This window comes from Ovis aries, chromosome 11 (assembly GCF_016772045.2).
Source record: "Ovis aries strain OAR_USU_Benz2616 breed Rambouillet chromosome 11, ARS-UI_Ramb_v3.0, whole genome shotgun sequence".
Lineage (NCBI taxonomy): Eukaryota > Metazoa > Chordata > Mammalia > Artiodactyla > Bovidae > Ovis > Ovis aries.
Window position 1 is genome coordinate 46264612 of NC_056064.1, and position 22176 is coordinate 46286787.

The 22176-nt window shown below is 36.5% G+C and overlaps 1 protein-coding gene across 1 annotated transcript in view; it reads left to right on the forward strand.

Annotated features, from left to right (window-relative positions):
- The window catches only part of EFCAB13 (EF-hand calcium binding domain 13), a 315250-nt gene that overhangs the window by 141743 nt on the left and 151331 nt on the right, over nucleotides 1–22176 (forward strand). Inside the window, exons 21-22 of the mRNA XM_060395750.1 lie at nucleotides 6049–6102; nucleotides 15170–15274. Of these exons, the coding sequence (XP_060251733.1) occupies nucleotides 6049–6102; nucleotides 15170–15274 (159 nt within the window). The remainder of the gene's footprint in view (nucleotides 1–6048; nucleotides 6103–15169; nucleotides 15275–22176) is intronic.

Genomic DNA, 22176 nt, shown 5'->3' on the forward strand with positions numbered 1-22176 from the left:
TACTTATATAATATAATATATAATGCACAAACATACATATATATGTAATGTGTATATGCATGCTTACAGATGTATGTGAGAGTTTGTGTACATATGTGTGTGTGTGTTGTGTATGTTTAATTTATCTCATCTTTCTTAAGAAGGGAAAGTTAATACTCAAAAGTTAAGCAATGTTATGGAGAAGATGGAAGTGGAGCTCACAAATAAGGAATTTCAGAATCTATCAGAACATTTACCAGTTGATAGTAAGCATTTCTGTCTTTACTGATATTTTCAGAGAAAGTTAAATATTTGTATGAGGATTCATTAGCTACCTTTATTTTGCCATATTGGAGTTTAAATCTTAATTGTTCTTAAACGTTGTCTTCTCTTGTAAGTCTTACTTGTCACCAGCAGGCATAAGGAATATCTGAGAATGATTCAGTTGTCAGTGACATGCTTGTGACTTAGCTTAGGAAAAGAAAACAGACAAAGGTAAATAAGAACATAGATGAGTAGAAGTAGAGGAAAAGAGAGGTCTGAAAGTAAAATAGCAAGAAATGGAGGAGGGGAGAAAAAGGTTAGGCAATTGGAATTTCAGTGGTTCCTGGGCTGCAAATGTGAAGTGAATTGAAGCCACACAGTCGTGTCCAACTCTTTGTGACCCCATGGACTGTAGACTGCCAGGCTCCTCTGTCCATGGAATTCACCAGGCAAGAATACTGGAGTGGGTTGCCATTCCATTTTCTAGGTCAACCCAGGGATTGAACCTGCAGGCAGATTTTTTACCATCTGAGCAGACAGGGCCTGGAAAGTGGGGTTAGGCTAAAGGGCCCATGGGTGTGATATGACTCTTATTCCATCACTGCAATGTCCTGATTCTGAGTCAAACCTTTCTTTTTTATTTTTGGAGTATAATATCAGAGTTGATATGTACTTTATTGTGAAAGGTGTTTCTTTTTTACAGCTAGTGAGAAGATAGATCTAAATACACTTCTGGATGAAATTAAGGTTCTTACAGATGAGTGCAAAATTCTGACTAGAATAAAAAATCTTAATTCTTATTAATGAGCTGTTTACAATATAGAATATGCAGTTCTTTGGTTATCTGAATTGTAATAATAGCAGCCATTGCATTCTTTGTATAAGATTTAACAGCTGAATTATTATGGGTGATGTGTTTTGAAGTTGCCACTTTTTGAAAAAAAAATGTATATTGTCTCCATAGAATTTAGTCAATAGAAACTAAACCCAAAATTCAATGAAGAAGGAAAGTTTGCATTTATTAGTCAAAGTCAATGTTTATATTTCTGGCCCCAAGGAGAACTTCTTGTAGAAAATATAGGAGAATAATTTTGTGACCTTAGGAGAGACAGAATTTCTTAGATGACAAAGAGTTATAAGCATGAAATTAAAAATTAATGGATATCATCAAAATTAGAAACTTCTCTTTGTGAAAGACACAGTTAAAAAAGTGAAAAGGTGGTGAAAGTGGGCACCCTTGTCTTGTTCCTGACTTTAGGGGAAATGCTTTCAATTTTTCACCATTGAGGATAATGTTTGCTATGTGTTTGTCGTATATAGCTTTTATTATGTTGAGGTATGTTCCTTCTATTCCTGCTTTCTGGAGAGTTTTTATCATAAATGGGTGTTGAATTTGGTCAAAGGCCTTCTGTGCATCTATTGAGATAATCATATGGCTTTTATTTTTCAATTTGTTAATGTGGTGGATTACATTGATTGATTTGCGGATATTGAAGAATCCTTGCATGCCTGGGATAAAGCCCACTTGGTCATGGTGTATGATCTTTTTAAGGTGTTGTTGGATTCTGATTGCTAGAATTTTGTTGAGGATTTTTGCGTCTGTGTTCATCAGTGATATTGGCCTGTAGTTTTCTTTTTTTGTAGTATCTTTGTCAGGTTTTGGTATTAGGGTGATGGTGGCCTCATAGAATGAGTTTGGAAGTTTACCTTCCTCTGCAATTTTCTGGAAGAGTTTGAGTAGGATAGGTGTTAGCTCTTTTCGAAATTTTTGGTAGAATTCAGCTGTGAAGCCGCCTGGACCTGGGCTTTTGTTTGCTGGAAGATTTCTGATTACAGTTTCAATTTCCATGCTTGTGATGGGTCTGTTAAGATTTTCTGTTTCTTCCTGGTTCAGTTTTGGAAAATTGTACTTTTCTAAGAATTTTTCCATTTCTTCCATGTTGTCCATTTTATTGGCATATAATTGCTGATAGTAGTCTCTTATGATCCTTTGTATTTCTGTGTTGTCTGTTGTGATCTCTCCATTTTCATTTCTAATTTTATTGATTTGATTTTTCTCTCTTTGCTTCTTGATGAGTCTGGCTAATGGTTTGTCAATTTTAATTATCCTTTCAAAGAACCAGCTTTTGGCTTTGTTGATTTTTTCTATGGTCTCTTTTGTTTCTTTTGCATTTATTTCTGCCCTAATTTTTAAGATTTCTTTCCTTCTACTAACTCTGGGGTTCTCCATTTCTTCCTTTTCTAGTTGCTTTAGGTGTAGAGTTAGGTTATTTATTTGACTTTTTTCTTGTTTCTTGAGGTGTGCCTGTATTGCTATGAACTTTCCTCTTAGCATTGCTTTTATAGTGTCCCACAGGTTTGGGGTTGTTGTGTTTTCATTTTCATTAGTTTCTATGCATATTTTGATTTCTTTTTTGATTTCTTCTGTGATTTGTTGGTTATTCAGAAGTGTGTTGTTCATCCTCCATATGTTGGAATTTTTAATAGTTTTTCTCCTGTAATTGAGATCTAATCTTAATGCATTATGGTCAGAAAAGATGCTTGGAATGATTTTGATTTTTTTAAATTTATCAAGTTTTGGCCACAGCAATCAGAGCAGAAAAAGAAATATAAGGAATCCAAATTGGAAAAGAAGAAGTAAAACTCTCACTGTTTGCAGATGACATGATCCTCTACATAGAAAACCCTAAAGACTTGGCCAGAAAATTACTAGAGCTAATCAATGAATATAGTAAAGTTGCAGGATATAAAATCAACACACAGAAATCCCTTGCATTCCTATACACGAATAATGAGAAAGTAGAAAAAGAAATTAACAATTCCATTCACCATTGCAACGAAAAGAATAAAATACTTAGGAATATATCTACCTAAAGAAACTAAAGACCTATATATAGAAAACTATAAAACACTGATGAAAGAAATCAAAGAGGACACTAATAGATGGAGAAATATACCATGTTCATGGATCAGAAGAATCAATATAGTGAAAATGAGTATACTACCCAAAGCAATTTACAAATTCAATGCAATCCCTATCAAGCTACCAGTGATATTTTTCACAGAACTAGAACAAATAATTTCAAGATTTGTATGGAAATACAAAAAACCTCGAATAGCCAAAGCAATCTTGAGAAAGAAGAATGGAACTGGAGGAATCAACCTGCCTGACTTCAGGCTCTACTACAAAGCCACAGTCATCAAGACAGTATGGTACTGGCACAAAGACAGACATATAGATCAATGGAACAAAATAGAAAGCCCAGAGATAAATCCACACACATATGGACACCTTATCTTTGACGAAGGAGGCAAGAATATACAATGGAGTAAAGACAATCTCTTTAACAAGTGGTGCTGGGAAAACTGGTCAGCCACTTGTAAAAGAATGAAACTAGATCACTTTCTAACACCGCACACAAAAATAAACTCAAAATGAATTAAAGATCTAAATGTAAGACCAGAAACTATAAAACTCCTAGAGGAGAACATAGGCAAAACACTCTCCTACATAAATCACAGCAGGATCCTCTATGACCCACCTCCCAGAATTCTGGAAATAAAAGCAAAAATAAACAAATGGGATCTAATTAAAATTAAAAGCTTCTGCACAACAAAGGAAAATATAAGCAAGGTGAAAAGACAGCCTTCTGAATGGGAGAAAATAATAGCAACTGAAACAACTGACAAACAACTAATCTCAAAAATATACAAGCAACTTCTGCAGCTCAATTCCAGAAAAATAAACAACCCAATCAAAAAATGGGCCAAAGAACTAAATAGACATTTCTCCAAAGAAGACATACGGATGGCTAACAAACACATGAAAAGATGCTCAACATCACTCATTATTAGAGAAATGCAAATCAAAACCACAATGAGGTACCACTTCACACCAGTCAGAATGGCTGCGATCCAAAAATCTGCAAGCAATAAATGCTGGAGAGGGTGTGAAAAAAAGGGAACCCTCCTACACTGTTGGTGGGAATGCAAACTAGTACAGCTACTATGGAGAACAGTGTGGAGATTCCTTAAAAAATTGCAAATAGAGCTGCCTTATGACCCAGCAGTCCCACTGCTGGGCATACACACCGAGGAAACCAGAATTGAAAGAGACACATGTAACCCAATGTTCATCGCAGCACTGTTTATAATAGCCAGGACATGGAAGCAAGCTAGATGTCCATCAGCAGATGAATGGATAAGAAAGCAGTGGTACATATACACAATGGAGTATTACTCAGCCATTAAAAAGAATACATTTGAATCAGTTCTGATGAGATGGATGAAACTGGAGCCAATTATAGAGAGTGAAGTAAGCCAGAAAGAAAAACACCAATACAGTATACTAACACATATCTATGGAATTTAGAAAGATGGCAATGATGACCCTGTATGCAAGACAGCAAAAAAGACACAGATGTGTATAGTGAACTTTTGGATTCAGAGGGAGAGGGAGAGGGTGGGATGATTTGGGAGAATGACATTGAAACATGTATACTATCATGTAAGAATCAAATCACCAGTCTATGTCTGATGCAGGATACAGCATGCTTGGGGCTGGTGCACCGGGATGACCCAGAGAGATGTTATGGGGAGGGAGGTGGGAGGGGGGTTCATGTTTGGGATCGCATGTACACCCATGGTGGATTCATGTCAATGTATGGCAAAACCAATACAGTATTGTAAAGTAAAATAAAGTAAAAATAAAAATTTTTTTAAAAAGTGAAAAGGCAAGATATAGACTGAAAGAAAATATTTGTAAAACATGGATGACAAAGGACTAATATCAAGAATATCAAGAACTCTTACAACTCAGTAATAAAAAGGCAAATCAATAAAAGTTGGTTTATCTGTTCAATTTGAACAGATATTTCACACAAGAAAATATTTACATGGCTAATGACCACAGGAAGGAATGCTGAGGATTATTAATCATCAGAGAAATGCAATTTAAGTCATTATTAGGCACCACACTAAAGATCCATTAGAATAGGAAAAAAATTAAAAGATGGACAGTACCAAGCATTGGCAAGATTTGGAGCATACAATTTCTAGAGGGTATACAAACCACAGTGGAGATCTGTATGTCAGTTTCTCATAAAGTTGAACATAAATTTACCATAAGACCCAGCAACTTCACTCCTAGTTATTTTTCCAGGAGAAATTAATACATATGTATTAAATGTTTGTACATGAATATTCATAGCAACTTTATTCAGTCCATCAACCCATGTAGGGATAAACAAAGTGGGGTATGTTCATAACAATGAAATGCTGCTCAACAAATGAACAAAACATGCTGGATGAGCCTCCAAAACATTATCTAAATGAAGGAAGACACTCACAAAATAATACCTAAAGTATGATGCTATTTTATGAAATTCTGGAAAAGTAAATCTAATAACAGAAAGCAACCTGGTGACTGCTTGGGTTTATGTTTTAGAGGGATTGACTTCAAAAAGGATTTATATTTTAGAGGGAGGATAGAAAGAATGAGTGGACTTGAAGTTAGTAAGCCATCATATTACTAATGTAAATGAAAAATATCCTGTTTATCTCTGTAGCCCTGCTGCTTGGCAGAGTGTCTTCAATGTTGAGTTGTTGAATGAATAAATGAATAAAGAATGGTTGTCTTAAAACAATAAATAAATGAAAAGTGTCCTAATTTTTCCACTTTTATTTCATTTGGAAAGTCTATTGTGCAAAATTCTAAAACAAATTTTAACCTTCAAAATTTATTTATTCAATGTTGGAACCTTCCACAGTGTTCATAAATTATTAAATATTTATCTTTTATTGTAGCTGAGAGAAAAATAAATCAGACAAGACGAACAGATACCATGGAGGCTCTTAAAGGTAAGATGAAAAGGCAGCAAAACAGATCCTTTTGCTTTGATTCTTATACGGTTTCCTAGTAATTAGATTGCCACCCTCTATATATTAATTATTTTTATTATTACTTAGATTTATCAGTTAATATACCATGATAAACTATTTTATATCTTGCTTTGTTGTTCAGTCACTGAATGGTGTCTGACTCTTTACGACCCCATGGATTGTAGCACTCCAGGCTTCCCTGTATTTCACTATAGAATTCCAATTTTGATAAGTGAGGAGAAAATCAAGCTCTGGATCTAAGCAGCAAAGAGTGAGGTAGAGAACTCAGGATTATCAGCAATGGAGACTTTCTTTCTAGATAGTCTGGACAACACAAGTGAAGTTGCTCAGTCATGTCCGACTCTTTGCGACCCCACGGACTGTAGCTTATCAGGCTTCTCCATCCATGGGATTTTCCAGGCAAGAGTACTGGAGTGAGTTGCCATTTCCTTCTCCAGAGGATCTTCCTAACCCAGGGATCAAACCCGGATCTCCCACATTGTAGGCAGACGCTTTACCGTCTGAGCCACCAGGGAAATCATGGACAACAAAAATAAAGTTTATTTATTGATCTAAAGGTTTATATTAGATTGCTTGCCTTAAGTGCTATAATTCATTTAGTTAGTTAACATTTGTTGAGTTCTTTAGATGCAGAAGGAAGATACAGACTGTGTTCTTTTTAACAAAGAAGGTGAATCAGACAATGTTCTTGCTTTCATGGAGATTTCATTTTCTTAGTAGGTGGGGGAAAAAGTAATCAAAAAATGAGATAATTTCAGAAAGCAGTAAGTGCTTCTTTTTCTATAAAAAAGAAGATAGTAGGATTCTTTTGAACTGTGGTGTTGGAGAAGGCTCTTGAGAGTCCCTTGGACTGCAAGGGGATCCAACCAGTCCATCCTAAAGGAGACCAGTCCTGGGTGTTCATTGGAAGGACTGATGCTGAAGCTGAAACTCCAATACTTTGGTCACCTCATGCGAAGAGTTGACTCATTGGAAGACTCTGATGATGGGAGGGATTGGGGGCAGGAGGAGAAGGGGACGACAGAGGATGAGATGGCTGGATGGCATCACCAACTCGATGGACATGAGTTTGAGTGAACTCCGGGAGTTGGTGATGGACAGGGAGGCCTGGTGTGCTGTGATTCATGGGGTCACAAAGAGTCGGACACGACTGAGTGACTGAACTGAACTGAATAGGATTAAGAGTGGCAGGGCTGCATTATATCAATTAGGAAATGCCTGTTGGAGGTGGAGGCATTTGAGCTGAGATTTGGACTCAGCCTCCTTTTAGAATTTTGTGTTGAATAAGCTGTTTTCTGGTCTTCCCTGGTGACTCTGAGGTAAAGAATCCACCTGCAGTACAATAAACAGCAGGGGACGTGGGTTTGATCCCTGGGTCAGGAAGATTCCCTTGAGGAGGGCATGGCAACCCACTTCAGTATTCTTGCCTGGAGAATCCCATGAACAGAGGAGACTGATGGGCTACAGTCCATAGGGTTGCAAAGATTCAGGCACAACTGAAGCAACTTAGCTTGTACACATGCAAGCTGTTTTTCAACATAAGCCTAATAAAATAAATTCTAATTCTAATATTAAACTTCGTTGCCAATTGGATAGATTTTGGACATAATAATGATAATACATAGACATCGTTTTCATGTTGTATAGTGATAACATCTTCGTTATAGTCCTTTCTCTTTCCCAAGAGAGACATGATATAAATAATCTTGACATAATTTTAGAGAAAACAGAACTGAATTTCTCTGATAGAGGAATTGAAGAACTGTCTGCCAGTTGGCTAGCTGACTTGGGGCATTATAGATTCCATTATTTTTTTTTCCAAAGGGGAACTGGGATTGTTGGTTTATGATTTCAAGTTCCTAAAATTCTAGTTTTCTAGTTTCCTGAAGACAATTGGTATATGTGTTATGAGAACTCAGTCCTATACTAAGCAATTTCCTTTTCCTTAATTGAGCACCACCTTCATGATAATTTAGGGTATTCTGTGTTTATTGAGCTGAATATATGCAAAACTTGGGCTGGCTTCTGTAGAAGGGAGTTGTAAAAGGTACAAAGCTTGGTGTTTGTTCTTAAAGTTGCATTTGATTAAAGGGGAAGATAATTTATAAGCAAAAAAATATAAGTGAAAATAATTTGGAGATTAGGGAAAATGCTTACTAAGGACTAAGTATGGTTATTGTCAGTTTTAAGAGTATTGATGCAGTATTAACTCTAAACTCCACCCCCCCGCCACAGCCTGGTTGATTTAATGGAATGGAGTAAGTGCTGATTTAGGAATCTGACAGATATAGTTTTCCTTCTCATACTAACTTTGAGACTTTAGAAAATTTTTTAACTTTTCTGAGGCTCGATTTCTTTGTTAAAAAATGTCATGATAACTTAGCAGGAGTTTGAGATATGGTATATGAAAGCACCCATCACAATACATGGTTTGGTAGACACTCATTAAATTTAGTTTTCTTTCCTTCTCTGAGTGAAAGAGAGCAGATTAGAGAAGACAGAAAATCAAATAAAAATGATGGATTTGGAGGAAAATACTTTTAAATCTTTAAACTTTCATTCTAATACTGTAAATAGAGTTTAATATCTTAGTACATTAACCAAAAGAACATACATACTATTTTGAATACTCATTTTTTCATGATTTTATCTTGGGAGGGATTCTAGAAATACAGTTGTAGTGAAAATCATGGGACAACTAATTTTTTATGCTGTTTCACAGTTATGAATTTCATATTGCATTTTTGAATTTTATTGTGATCTCTGTGATTTGTAAATTATCTTACAGCTGATGGGAAAGTTGAACTGAATAAAATGATGAATAAGACTGAAATAGTAGGGCTTTTAAGACATAGTTTTGCAACAGTATTTTGAATTATGTAACCATCACTTTATTAACTCCTTATAACTCCTGCCACCTTATTAACTAATAAAATATTTTATTTGCAACCCCATAAACTGTAGCCCACCAGGCTCCTCTGTCCATGGAATTCTCCAGGCCAGAATACTGGAGTGGGTAGCCATTCCCTTCTCCAGGGGATCTTCCCAAGTCAGAAATTGAACTGGGGTCTCTTGCATTGCAGGTGGATTCTTTATCAGCTGAGCTACCAGGGAAGCACTGAATTATGTAACCATTACCTTATAACTCCTGCCACTTATTAACTAATAAAATATTTTCTCTAATGAAGTTCCTTGAATTTCAGTATTTTTTGAAGTAAAACTATCGATTTCTTGACTGAAGTCCTCCATGCTGCAGAGGTTTTACTAATAGCATGCTTCATTTCATGTAGCCAGCATTTATTAATATTATATGCATGAGGTAGGTAGTATTATAATCTATATTTTATAGATAGGGCACCAGAGTATTAGAGGGTAAATATAAGGATAAAATGTATGCTTTTTTGTTTTTAGATTTCACCTCCATATAGGTTTCTCAAGAGGCAGGTCAGGTGGTCTGGTATTCCTATCTATTTCAGAATTTTCCACAGTTTATTGTGATCCACACAGTCAAAGGCTTTGGCATAGTCAATAAAGCAGAAATAGATGTTTTCTGGAATTCTCTTGTTTTTTCGATGATCCAGTGGATGTTGGCAATTTGATCTCTGGTTCCTCTGCCTTTTCTAAAACCGGCTTGAACATCTGGAAGTTCACAGTTCACGTATTGCTGAGCCTGGCTTGGAGAATTTTGAGCATTACTTTACTAGAATGTGAGATGAGTGCATTGTGTGGTAGTTTGAGCATTCTTTGGCATTGCCTTTCTTTGGGATTGGAATGAAAACTGACCTTTTCCAGTCCTGTGGCCACTGCTGAGTTTTCCAAATTTGAAGCAATAGTTAGAACTAGACATGGAACAACAGACTGGTTCCAAATAGGAAAAGAAGTACATCAAGGCTGTATATTGTCACCCTGCTTATTTAACTTATATGCAGAGTACATCATGAGAAATGCTGGGCTGGATGAAGCACAAGCTGAAATCAAGATTGTTGGGAGAAATATCAATAACCTCAGACATGCAGATGACACCACCTTTATGGCAGAAGGTGAAGAAGAACTAAAGAGCCTCTTGATGAAAGTGAAAGAGGAGTGGAAAAGTTGGCTTAAAGTTCAACATTCAGAAAACTAAGATCATGGCATCTGGTCCCATCACTTCATGGGAAATAGATGGGGAAACAGTGGCTGACTTTATTTTTTGGGCTCCAGAATCACTGCAGTTGGTGATTGCAGCAATGAAATTAAAAGACACTTACTCCTTGGAAGGAAAGTTACGACCAACCTAGATAGCATGTTAAAAAGCAGAGACATTAGTTTGTCAACAAAGATCCATCTAGTCAAGGCTATGGTTTTTCCAGTAGTCATGTATGGATGTGAGAGTTAGACTATAAAGAAAGTTAAGCACCGAAGAATTGATGCTTTTGAACTGTGGTGTTGGAGAAGACTCTTGAGAGTCCCTTGGACTGCAAGGAGATCCAACCAGTCCATCCTAAAGGAAATCAGTCCTGGGTGTTCATTGGAAGGACTGATGTTGAAGCTGAAATTCCAATATTTTGGCCACCTGATGCGAAGAGCTGACTCATTTTAAAAAACCCTCATGTTAGGAAATATTGAAGGCAGGAGGAGAAGAGGACAACAGAGGATGAGATGGTTAGATGAAATGGACATGAGTTTAGGTAAACTCTGGGAGTTGGTGAAGGACAGGGAGACCTGACGTGCTGTGGTTCATGGGCTGCAAAGAGTCGGACACGACTGAGTGACTCAACTAACTGTATGTTTATAGACAACCAGCCTCATAATTCAAGAGAAAATAATAATAATACTACCTATTAATATAATCATTAATGCTACTGGTATATAATTTCAATGGACAATCTTATAACTACATGTCATGCTAATCTGATTTGAGATTCTAAGAGATTACCAGACATGACTCCATTTTAGACTGTGTAATTAAATGAAGATTTCATTTCTTTGTTCTCATCTATAGTTGAATTAGAGTGATACTATATAAGTATAAGTGATATTGTACTTATGTTGAAACTGTTAAATAATTCTTAAATGTCCTTCTGGGTTCTTTTCCTAACTTCCCAAAAGAAAGGAAATTGATTCCAGTGACTTTGAAAGTATTCAGGGGAACATGACAATTCAACTCACAGATAAGGAAATGTTTAGCAACTGAAAACTTTGCCAGTGGATGATAAACATTTTCCTTCGAGAGAGTTTTGTTATGAGGCTTGTATATGGTAATTTCTAGATCTATACTTATCTGACTAGATATGTTCAGAAAAATATTCCCTTCTCCAGGGGATCTTCCTGACCCAGAATTCAAACCCAGGTCTCCTCCATAGCAGGTGGATTCTTTACCATTTGAGCCACCAGGAAATCCCAGATGTAACTATCTTGAAAGGAAAAATGTTTGTGATTTAGTTTTTAATGTATTGATTCTAGCAAACCATTTACTCATGGTTTTTGCTATCAAAATTGAACAGTATTTAATGGTACTCTGGAATCAGTGATAAGCCTAAAGTGTAAATATAAAAAAGACAGAAATGAGTCTAAGAGGAACAGAAGGAGAAAGTAGGAAAGTATTCAGAAAGAGAAAAAATCTTAAATAGGTTGTGTATATGGCAGGATTAAATTTAATACAGTACCAACATTAGTGTGCAGTAAGTGAGAGTGGTGTTCTTTATTTTTTCTAACTGACTTCATTGTCTTCCTAGCCCCCTTTCTATTTTGGCTGTGAGTGGGGCTGAAGACAGTGGAAGGTGAGAGGGCAGGACTTAAATTGGCCACCTAAAAGTAATTCAGTTCATTCTGGTTTAAAGTAAAAGATGTCTTTTTAGTTGACCTAGTTTATTTTAGGAAATCCTCAGTTTTTCAAGCCTTTCTCCCCTTCCCCTCATAAAGGTATCCCGCTAAAAATAAATAAATAAATAAATAAATAACATGTTTAACTTTGAAATAAAGAACTATTTTCAGAAATACCTTTCAGATTAAATTTTAAAAGCTCTAAAAGTCTCCTATCTAATTTTATATATAAAATGTCATTTGCATTAATCTGATGATTTTTGACTACGCATTTGGCCCACAGTATCTAATTAATTTGGCAAGAGAATTATGGAAATAATAAAATTACTTCCAAATTTCAAAAAAAAAGAAAGAAAAAGCTTGTATAGCCTCCTGGTGGTAGAGGAGGGTAGCCAGACCTTGTGTTGTCCTCTGGGTTTTTGATAGCCTCTTTCATAATGTCTCATATTTCATGAGTCCTGAACATGCCTGGTGACCTTTCCTGCTGAAGTCCACTGCTTAAGGAACCTGTGGTCTGTTTTCTTAGCAAAGTCAAGGTTCTATGGTCCTTCCTTCACTAACTTGGCTGAGCTTTAGGCTCATTGTTGATGAGGTCGTTTAAATCTCAAGTAAGTGTTCTGTCAGTCCCCAGCCTGTGCTGTCTATCTCATAGCCTCTGTTAAGCATTATATTTCCCTGGATTTGGTGGCCCACTCACTTCTATCTCTGACTCACTAGGAGTATGTGGAATAGCTGAATATCTTCCATATCATTCCAAAAGCCAAAGCGGGCAAAGGGGTATTTCCAGCCCTCTCTCTGCCTAAACACACCATAACACAATATCTGACAATGGCATTACTGTCTGGGCACCCTATAAGATGGCAACATTACAGAGTTCCAAGGAAGCAAGACACAAGTACTCCTTAATTTTTTTATACCCTCGCTCCCATCCCACAACATATCTTCTATTTTGCCTCCTTTCAAGGTTTGACTTAGAGAGAAGAGTTGGGGGTAGACTTAGATAGGGAAGGAAATGGCAACTCACTCCAGTATTCTTGCCTGGAGAATCCCATGGACGGAGGAGCTTGGTGGAAAGAGTCAGACACGACTGAGCGACTTCACTTTCACTCACTTTAGATAGGGATGGGGCATTTGGCAGCAAAAACACTTAAACCTACTTTCTTTAGAAAGAGAGAGGTGAAAGGAGGGAGGAAAGGAGGATGGGAGGAAGGGAGGGAGGAAGAGAGAAAGAGAAATAGATAAAGATAGGTTAAAAAAGAAAGGTATATCTTTATCTCTCGTTCTCTAAGTTGCAGTTTCTTAACCATAAAGTATGGGGCTTCCCTGATAGCTCAGTTGGTAAGGAATCTGTGTGCAATGCAGGAGACTCCAGTTCAATTCTTGAGTCGGGAAGATCCACTGGAGAGCGGATAGGCTACCCACTCCAGTATTCTTGGGCTTCCCTTGCGGCTTAGCTGGTAAAGAATCTGCCTGCAATGTGGGAGACCTGAGTTCAGTCCCTGGGTTGGGAAGATCCCCTGGAGAAGGGAAAGGGTACCCACTCCAGTATTCTTGCCTGGAGAATTCCATGGACTATATAGTCCATGGGATCGCAAAGAGTTGGACATGACTGAGTGACTTTCACTTTCAAGCCATAAAGTAGACTTTTCCTGTCCTTTTCTGATCAAATGAGGGTGAAAAAGAAAGAGGAAAGGAGCTTTCCTATGTCATCTTTTGGTCTTTCAACCCTCTAGTTTATTATTTAATGTCAGATGTTCAAGTTTGCTTTGTAAAAGTAGTTTTTGAAAATTTTTTTCCCTTTGAGTGATATACATTCTATGACTTGAATAGGAAAAAATTTCACAGGAGAAAAAAAATGAAGTCACTCAGTTATGTCTGACTCTTTGCAACCCCATGGACTGTAGCTTATCAGGCTCCTCCATCCATGGGATTTTCCAGGCAAGAGTACTGGAGTGAGTTGCCATTTCCTTCTCCAGAGGATCTTCCCGACCCAGGGATCGAACCCAGGTCTCCCGCATTGTAGGCAGATGCTTTACCGTCTGAGCCACCAGGGAAGTTCATAGGAGAAAGGAAATATGAAAAAGAAAAATACATTAGTAGAATTTAAAATCTTTTACCTGTGCAATATATTTCAACATGACAGAATGTTGCTTCAAGGGTGAAAAGAATTTGATCTAGCTTTCATATTTTTATGGAGATGGATATTCCTAATCTATAAGGCAAATCAGAAAAGTGCTTGTTTATGAAACTTAAACCATCTCATGTATTCCATTTCTCTGTGAATGGAATTTTGCCTTATCTTTAGCTAATAGCAAAGGTGCATCATAGTGAAATCTTAGCTGGTTTTGAAACTTTCAAAGGTAAGATGGATGATACATTAACTCTCAAATTGTCTCCTAGTATCTTATTTCCTAATCATTTGATAAGGAGTTCTGCTACTCTCCAATGTGTGGATCCAATATAATTTAAATTATTTTATCTTGGCAGATGTTTTCTAGTTTTGGTTTATTTACCTTGGCCATATTGATATGAATTTTAATAAACTTCCCTAAAGAAGAAATAGAATTTATTGCTTGAGGTTAGTTATGAAATGCAGAACAAGAGGATAGTCATTCAGTGATTTTGGTGAGCATAGGCAGTGAATCCAGTTAGAGTTAAAAAGGGAAACCAACCCTACTTTTGTCACAGAGGTAGTTATTAAAGTGTGTCAAGCACCTCTGTATGGCTGACAGAGTTCTAAGTATTTTCACATATGTTACTTTATACTCACAGAAGCTCTATGGGACAGATAGGATCACCTTCACCTCATATACCAGAAAAGTGGGACTCCCAAGAAGTTGTGTTGTTTACCTACATTCCAGTAGGTACTAAATAGTAGAGAACAATATTCAAACCCATGTGTTCTTACTTCAACCATAGTAATTTTCTCATTTCACTAGAACTGCCTATTTCTTTCATAAGAATAATACACTGAAAACTGTATAATATTAAGAATAATGCACTGTTCCTTTTAGAAACTTATGGTGTGTATGTTTATTCCTCCAAAACAGTTTAAAGGAAGTGAGCTTAATTCTAATCATATTGAATGTCTGCATAAATTTATATAGGTTCCAGGGGTCTTGAATATTCCTATCCTCCCCCCAAAAATCGATAATACATAGGCAAAATAAATGAAACATTTTAGAATTAGTAAGAATTTCATATTTATCTCTCTTTCCTTAAGGAGAGATGGTAAATATCAGAGACCTGGACAGCTTACTAGGAAACATGGGCATCGAACTCACCAAAGAAGAACTTGGAGAGCTGAGAAGAAACCTTCCCATTAATGGTAACTCATTTTAGATATAAAGCATCCCTCAGGAAAGCTTGATCTTGAGGTTTATGTATGAGTATTTCTGAGACCAGATTCATTTTATGATGATAAAAAAAACCTTGCAAAAGCTGTCTACATTAATTCCAAGATCATCTTTCATATCTGTGAATATGTTCAGGGAGCAAAATTAAAAGGTGGAAAAGGAAGTGGAAGACTGAAATTGTGCATCCTTTCCATATTTCTCATTCACTTCTGTATTCTGACTTAACTCCTTAATTCTGACTGTAGCTCCTTAATATTACTGAAACTTCTCTAAAGACATAAGTTGCTTACTATTTGTCAGTTACATCAGTCTTTATCCAGTCTGTTTTTATTGGAGCTTTCTACTGTCTTTGATATTGATGGTAATTCTGACCTTGAGATTATGTTCTTTTGGCTTCTGTATTATTCCCCCCGCCTGAATCTTCCCATTCCTCTTTGGTTTTCATTTTACATACTCTCCCTGGATAATCTCATCATTATTCATGGTTTTACCTGTCCCCTACTTGCTTTATGACTTTCACATCTCATTTCTACACAGACTCTCTCCTGGGCTTCAAAATGGTATGTCCAAATGCCTGTTAAACATTTCCCCTTGGATACTGCCCAGGAGGCTTTTTTTCCCTCAACTTATTTAAAATTGAATTAGCTATTTTCTGCTCAGTCTTCTAGTCCTATGTTCTCTCTCATTTGAGTAATTAGTATCACTGTCTAGTCACCTAAGCTAGATATATGGGATTCATTTTTTTATTCTCTAATGTTTCCAATCTGTCACTTAACTTTGCATTTTACATCAATCAGTTCAGTTCAGTTGCTCAGCCATGTCCGACTCTTTGTGACCCCATGAATCGCAGCATGCCAGGCTACCCTGTCCATCACCAACTCCCGGAGTTCACTCAAACTCATGTCCATCGAGTTGGTGATACCATCCAACCATCTCATCCTCTGTTGTCCCTTTATCCTCCTGCCCCCAATCCCTCCCAGCATCAGTCTTTTCCAGTGAGTCAACTCTTCGCATGAGGTGGCCAAAGTATTGGAGTTTAGCTTTAGCATCAGTCCCTCCAGTGAACACTCAGGACTGATTTCCTTTAGGATGGACTGGTTGGATGTCCTTGCAGTCCAAGGGACTCTCAAGAGTCTTCTCGAACACCACATTTCAAAAGCATCAATTCTTCGGCACTCAGCTTTCTTCACAGTCCAGCTCTCACATCCATACATGACCACTGGAAAAACCATAGCCAAGTAATGTCTCTGCTTTTGAATATGCTATCTAGGTTGGTCATAACTTTCCTTCCAAGGAGTAAGCGTCTTTTAATTTCATGGCTGCAGTCACCATCTGCAGTGATTTTGGAGCCCCCCAAAACAAAGTCTGACACTTTCCACTGTTTCCCCATCTACTTCCCATGAAGTGATGGGGCCAGATGCCATGATCTTCGTTTTCTTAATGTCAAGCTTTAAGCCAACTTTTTCACTCTCCTCTTTCAGTTTCATCAAGAGGCTTTTTAGTTCCTCTTCACTTTCTGCCATAAGGTGGTGTCATCTGCATATCTGAGGTTATTGATATTTCTCCTGGCAATCTTGATTCCAGCTTGTGCTTCTTCCAGCCCAGCATTTCTCATGATGTACTCTGAGTATAAGTTAAATAAGCAGGGTGACAATATACAGCCTTGACGTACTCCTTTTCCTATTTGGAACCAGTCTGTTGTTCCATGTCCAGTTCTAACTGTTGCTTTCTGACCTGCATATAGGTTTCTCAAGAGGCAGGTCAGGTGGTCTGGTGTTCCCATCTCTTTCAGAATCTTCCACAGTTGATTGTGATCCACACAGTCAAAGGCTTTGGCATAGTCAATAAAGCAGAAATAGATGTTTTTCTGGAACTCTCTTGCTTTTTCCATGATCCGGTGGATGTTGGCAATTTGATCTTTGGTTCCTTTGCCTTTTCTAAAACCAGCTTGAACATCAGGAAGTTCACGGTTCATGTATTGCTGAAGCCTGGCTTGGAGAATTTTAAACATTACTTTACAAGCATGTGAGATGAGTGCAATTGTGCGGTAGTTTGAGCATTCTTTGGCATTGCCTTTCTTTGGGGTTGGAATGAAAACACCTTTTCCAGTCCTGTGGCCACTGCTGAGTTTTCCAAATTTGCTGGCATACTGAGTGCAGCACTTTCACAGCATCATCTTTCAGGATTTGAAAAGCTCAACTGGAATTCCATCACCTCCACTAGCTTTGTTTTAGTGATGCTTTCTAAGGCCACTTGACTTCACATTCCAGGATGTCTGGCTCTAGGTGAGTGATCACACCATCATGATTATCTGGGTCATGAAGCTCTTTTTTGTACAGTTCTTCTGTGTATTCTTGGCACCTCTTCTTAGTATCTTCTGCTTCTGTTAGGTCCATACCATAAACCTAAATTTCAGAAATACCACACATAGATGAATAGATGGATGATTATGTGACAAACCAAGTATAGTAAAGTGTTGATAGTAGAATCTAGGTGGTGGACATTATTGCACAATTTTTTCAACTTTGCTGTATGTTTACAAATTTTCATAACAAAATGCTGAAAAGATTCCGTATTTAATTTCTTCAACATCTCTCTGTTCTTGCTACCATGGCCATATTTTAGGTCCTTTTTTTTTCTGACTTCGCATACTACAGAGGCTTCCAGAATGTAGCCTTCGCAGTGATCCATATAAAATGCAAATATAATGATATTATGCCTCAATTTAAAATCATTTATTGGTTTTCAGTAATGTACTGGGAAATGTCTCAAGTGCCTTCATATGGTAAACAAGTAAATAACTTCATGATTTGGACCCTGCTTATCCATCTAGTCTGGAAAATCCCATGGACCACGGAGCCTGGTAGGCTACTGTCCGTGGGGTCGCAGAGTCGGACATGACTGAGCGATTTCACTTTCACTTATCTATCTAGTCTAGTATTTTACCCTAAATAACATTGAACTTTTATTCCAGACAGACATATATCATGTTTTTCATCACAATTTTGCTTTGTTAATGCATTCCCCAGTATTCAGAGGGCCTCTCCTTCCCCTTTTTCTGACTAACTCCCTCCTTGCATATTAGAGTTGAGAGCCACCTTTTCCAAAAAGCTTTTCCTTAATTGCCCAGGATGTATTAAATACCTCATCTCTGTTTTCACAATCACTGTACATATATTTTTTCATTGTTCTTGCTACACTGTTTTGTAATAATATGTTTATATTTATTTGCTATCTGGTAACTTTATTTTTTATTATAAATTTATTTAACTGAAGGCTAATTACTTTGCAATATTGTATTGGTTTTGCCATATATCAACATGAATCTGATGGTACGGGGAGGGAGGTGGGAGGGGGGTTCAGGATGGGGAACACTTGTATACCCGTGGTGGATTCATGTTGATGTATCTGGTAACTTTAATGTGAGCTTTAGGAAAAGAGGTGCTGTTTACCTTCAGGAAAGGGCTTACCATTCATCTTTCTATAGCCAGTACTTAGCAGAGTACCTGACATATAAATTGGCATTCCATAAAAGTTGATTGAGAGATGGACAAATAATTCAGTAAATGACTGGATAAATAACTGAGTAAAATGACTAAATGATTCCTAAAGAAAACAAATAACTGCTTTTGGTTAGGTCATGAATATTTACCTCTAGTATATTGTTATCATTTGTCAGCAGCAATTCTGAGTGACAAGAGAGATCAGTTAGGAATAGACTGGAGATAAAAATATGAACTTTTTTTTGACCAGCAATCCATGCTTACAATTCATAGCATTACCTGAGTTTAAAATCTCCAGGGAATAAACTTGCATGGCTGGTATTTCCTGTCATGCTGATAAGGAGTTATTGGCCTAGTGAGAGCATATTTTGCTCTGGGCTGAACTTCATAGTCCAAGGGTCAAGGGCCAGCTTACTAAGATAGAATCAATCTCTGAAAACTAAGAATTATGCATGAAAATGAACCTAGTGGATAATGTGAATTTTGGAGTAATAAAATTTAGCTAGCTTCTAGAATATTATTTGCAAATCTTTTTTTATGAATTTGCTTTCTATATCAGTTATGTCTTACTTATTTAATAGTTCAAGGGAAGACGGATTTGAAAATGCTGATGGATACAGTACAAGTTATTACAGGTTAGTGAGATGTTACTATAAATTTAAGATACTAATTCTTTACAGGAAACTATATTTTTTTTCTGACAGATATTTTGCTGAAGTATGACATGTATAATTACTGTTTTATAAAATCATATTTATCTAGCTTAAGAATTATTACAAAATGAGCTTATCCATGTCACCCTGAAGAAATAAATAGTATCAATAATCCGGAAGATCCCCTATAGCCACTTCCTTCATACTTTCTAGAGGTTATTAAATCCTTTATTCTAGGATCACAGGTTAGTTTCATCTGTGTTTAAACTTTATATAGATGGAACTATATGATTTATATTCCACTATATTTATTTCTGTATCTATTTTACTGCCTTATTTCATTCAGCATTATATTAAATGTTTTTCTCTGCGATTTATCCATACTGTTGCATGTGGCAGTGGTTTGTACTTTTCATTGCTGTATGTTATAAAATATACTAAATTACAATCAAGTAGAGATATTTAGAGAAAAAACTTACTTTGGTAGGTGAAAAGACTTCTAATTAATTCATTGTACCTGAATACAGTTCTATGTAATATTCCATTGCATAAATGTACCGAAAAAATCTATTTAATATACTCTTAAAGGACATTTCCAGTCTAGAGCAGTTGCAAATAATTTATTATTGCCATTAATATTCTTGTATATACTTCTTGCTGAACACGTGCACAATTCTGTGGCTAGACACCTAAATGAAATTGCTTTGTCATAAGATAGGATTGTGTATACTTTATTAGATATTGTCCATTGATTTTCTTAAGTAGTTGTACCATTTCACATTCCAACCAGCAGTGTATGAGAGTTCCAATTGCTTTACATTCCTGCTAATCTTTGATACAGTCTGTCCTTTCCATTTAACTATTCTGGTGAGTACATGGTGGTATCCCACCATGGTTATTACTTGCATTTCCTTGAGGATTAATGATGTTGAGCCCCTTTTTCATGTTTATTGGTTAAGGCCTTATTCCCATGTTTATTTTGGTAACTCCTTTTGTAAAGTTTCTGTTCATATCTGTTGTCTATTTGTCTGCTTGGATGCCTCTCTTTAAGTTATTAAATTTTTTACGTCCTGCATTTTATCTATAGTTTTAAATGTATTCTGGATACAAGTCCACTATAGATTATATAAATTGTAAATGTCTCCCTGTATGTATTACATTTTCACTTATATCTTTTGATGAACAGAAGTTCCTATTTTATGTGTAGTTGAATCAATTAATCACTCTTTTGTAGTTAGAGAGTTTGGGGGCATATTTAAGAAATCCTTGTATGCACCAGGGTCAAACACTTTTCCTATTTTATCTTCTGGGAGCTTTATTACTTTTCTTTCACATTTTGTCCTATAATCCTCTCAGAATTGATTTTTCTGTACGATGGGATAAGCATCATTATTTGCTTTGTACAAGATGATCCTTTTCCCCACTGCAATATAAGGCAAACTTTTTTATAAATTAAAGACCACAAAAGTGTTGCTGATTCTGGATTTTTTCTTTGGTCTATTTGTCCTTGCACCAGTACACTATACACTTGATATAGCTTTAATATGTCTTAATGTCCGAAGTGTAAGTCCTCCAAATTTGCTTTACTTTATAAAGATTGTCTTGGTTATTCTTGGTCATATGCATGTCTGTATAAATTTTAGAATCAGCTTTTAATTGCCCCTCCAAATCCTGCTGATGTTTTATTTGAATCTAGATCAATTTACACAGAATTAACACCTATGCAATGTTAAGTTTTCTGACTTATGAAAATCAGTGGTGTGCTGGTGAAATAACTCTCTGAAAAAAACAACACCTGATTTGTAGCATATTTTACTTTCCATAGTGTAAATCGACTATAACCCACCAGACTTCTCTGTCCATGGGGATTCTCCTGGCAGGAATACTAGAATGGGCTGCCATGCCCTCCTCCAGGGGATCTTCCTAACCCAGGGACTGAACCCAGGTCTTCTGCCTTGGAGGTGGATTCTTTACCATCTGAGCTACCAGGGAAGCCGACTAAGCACATAGTACAGCATTGTAAAGAAATTTTCCTCTAATTAAAAAATAAATTAAAAATAAATAATACAGCAGTGTAGAAAACGAAAAAAAGAAAACTAGCTCACAAAATTCCTAAGTTTTAACAGTTGGCCCTTGTGAGCCACTTCAAGCTAGTACTACATTACTGAAAATAATTCAAGATAGTAGCACATCACTGAAAATGTTATATTTATTTAGGTCAACTTACTTTCTCTCCTTTGTTAGAGTTATTCCTAGGTATTTTATAGTTTTTTAATGTAATTGCAAGTGATATATATTTTTCTTATTTAATATCCTAGTCGTTGACATATAGAAATGGAGGTGATTTTATCTGTATTTGTGTCTGTGTGTTAGTCGGGGTCTGACTCTTTGCAACCCCATGGATTGTAGCCTGCCAGGCTCCTTTGTCCGTGAGATTCTCCAGGCAAGAGTACTGGAGTGGATTGCCATCTCCTCCAATTTGTGCCTGTATGTGTGTGTGTATGCATATATATATATATATATATACATACACATACATACACATGAGGGTTGCTAATATTTTGTTTAGGATTTTTGCGAAGTGGAGTTAGAAATTTTCTGGAAAAGTTTGTATTTAATTGTATCATTCACTGAAACACTCTAGGACGGGAGATTTTTATGTGGGTAAGATTTTAAATTCCCAGTTTAGTTATCTTAGTAGATATAAGGCTATCAAGA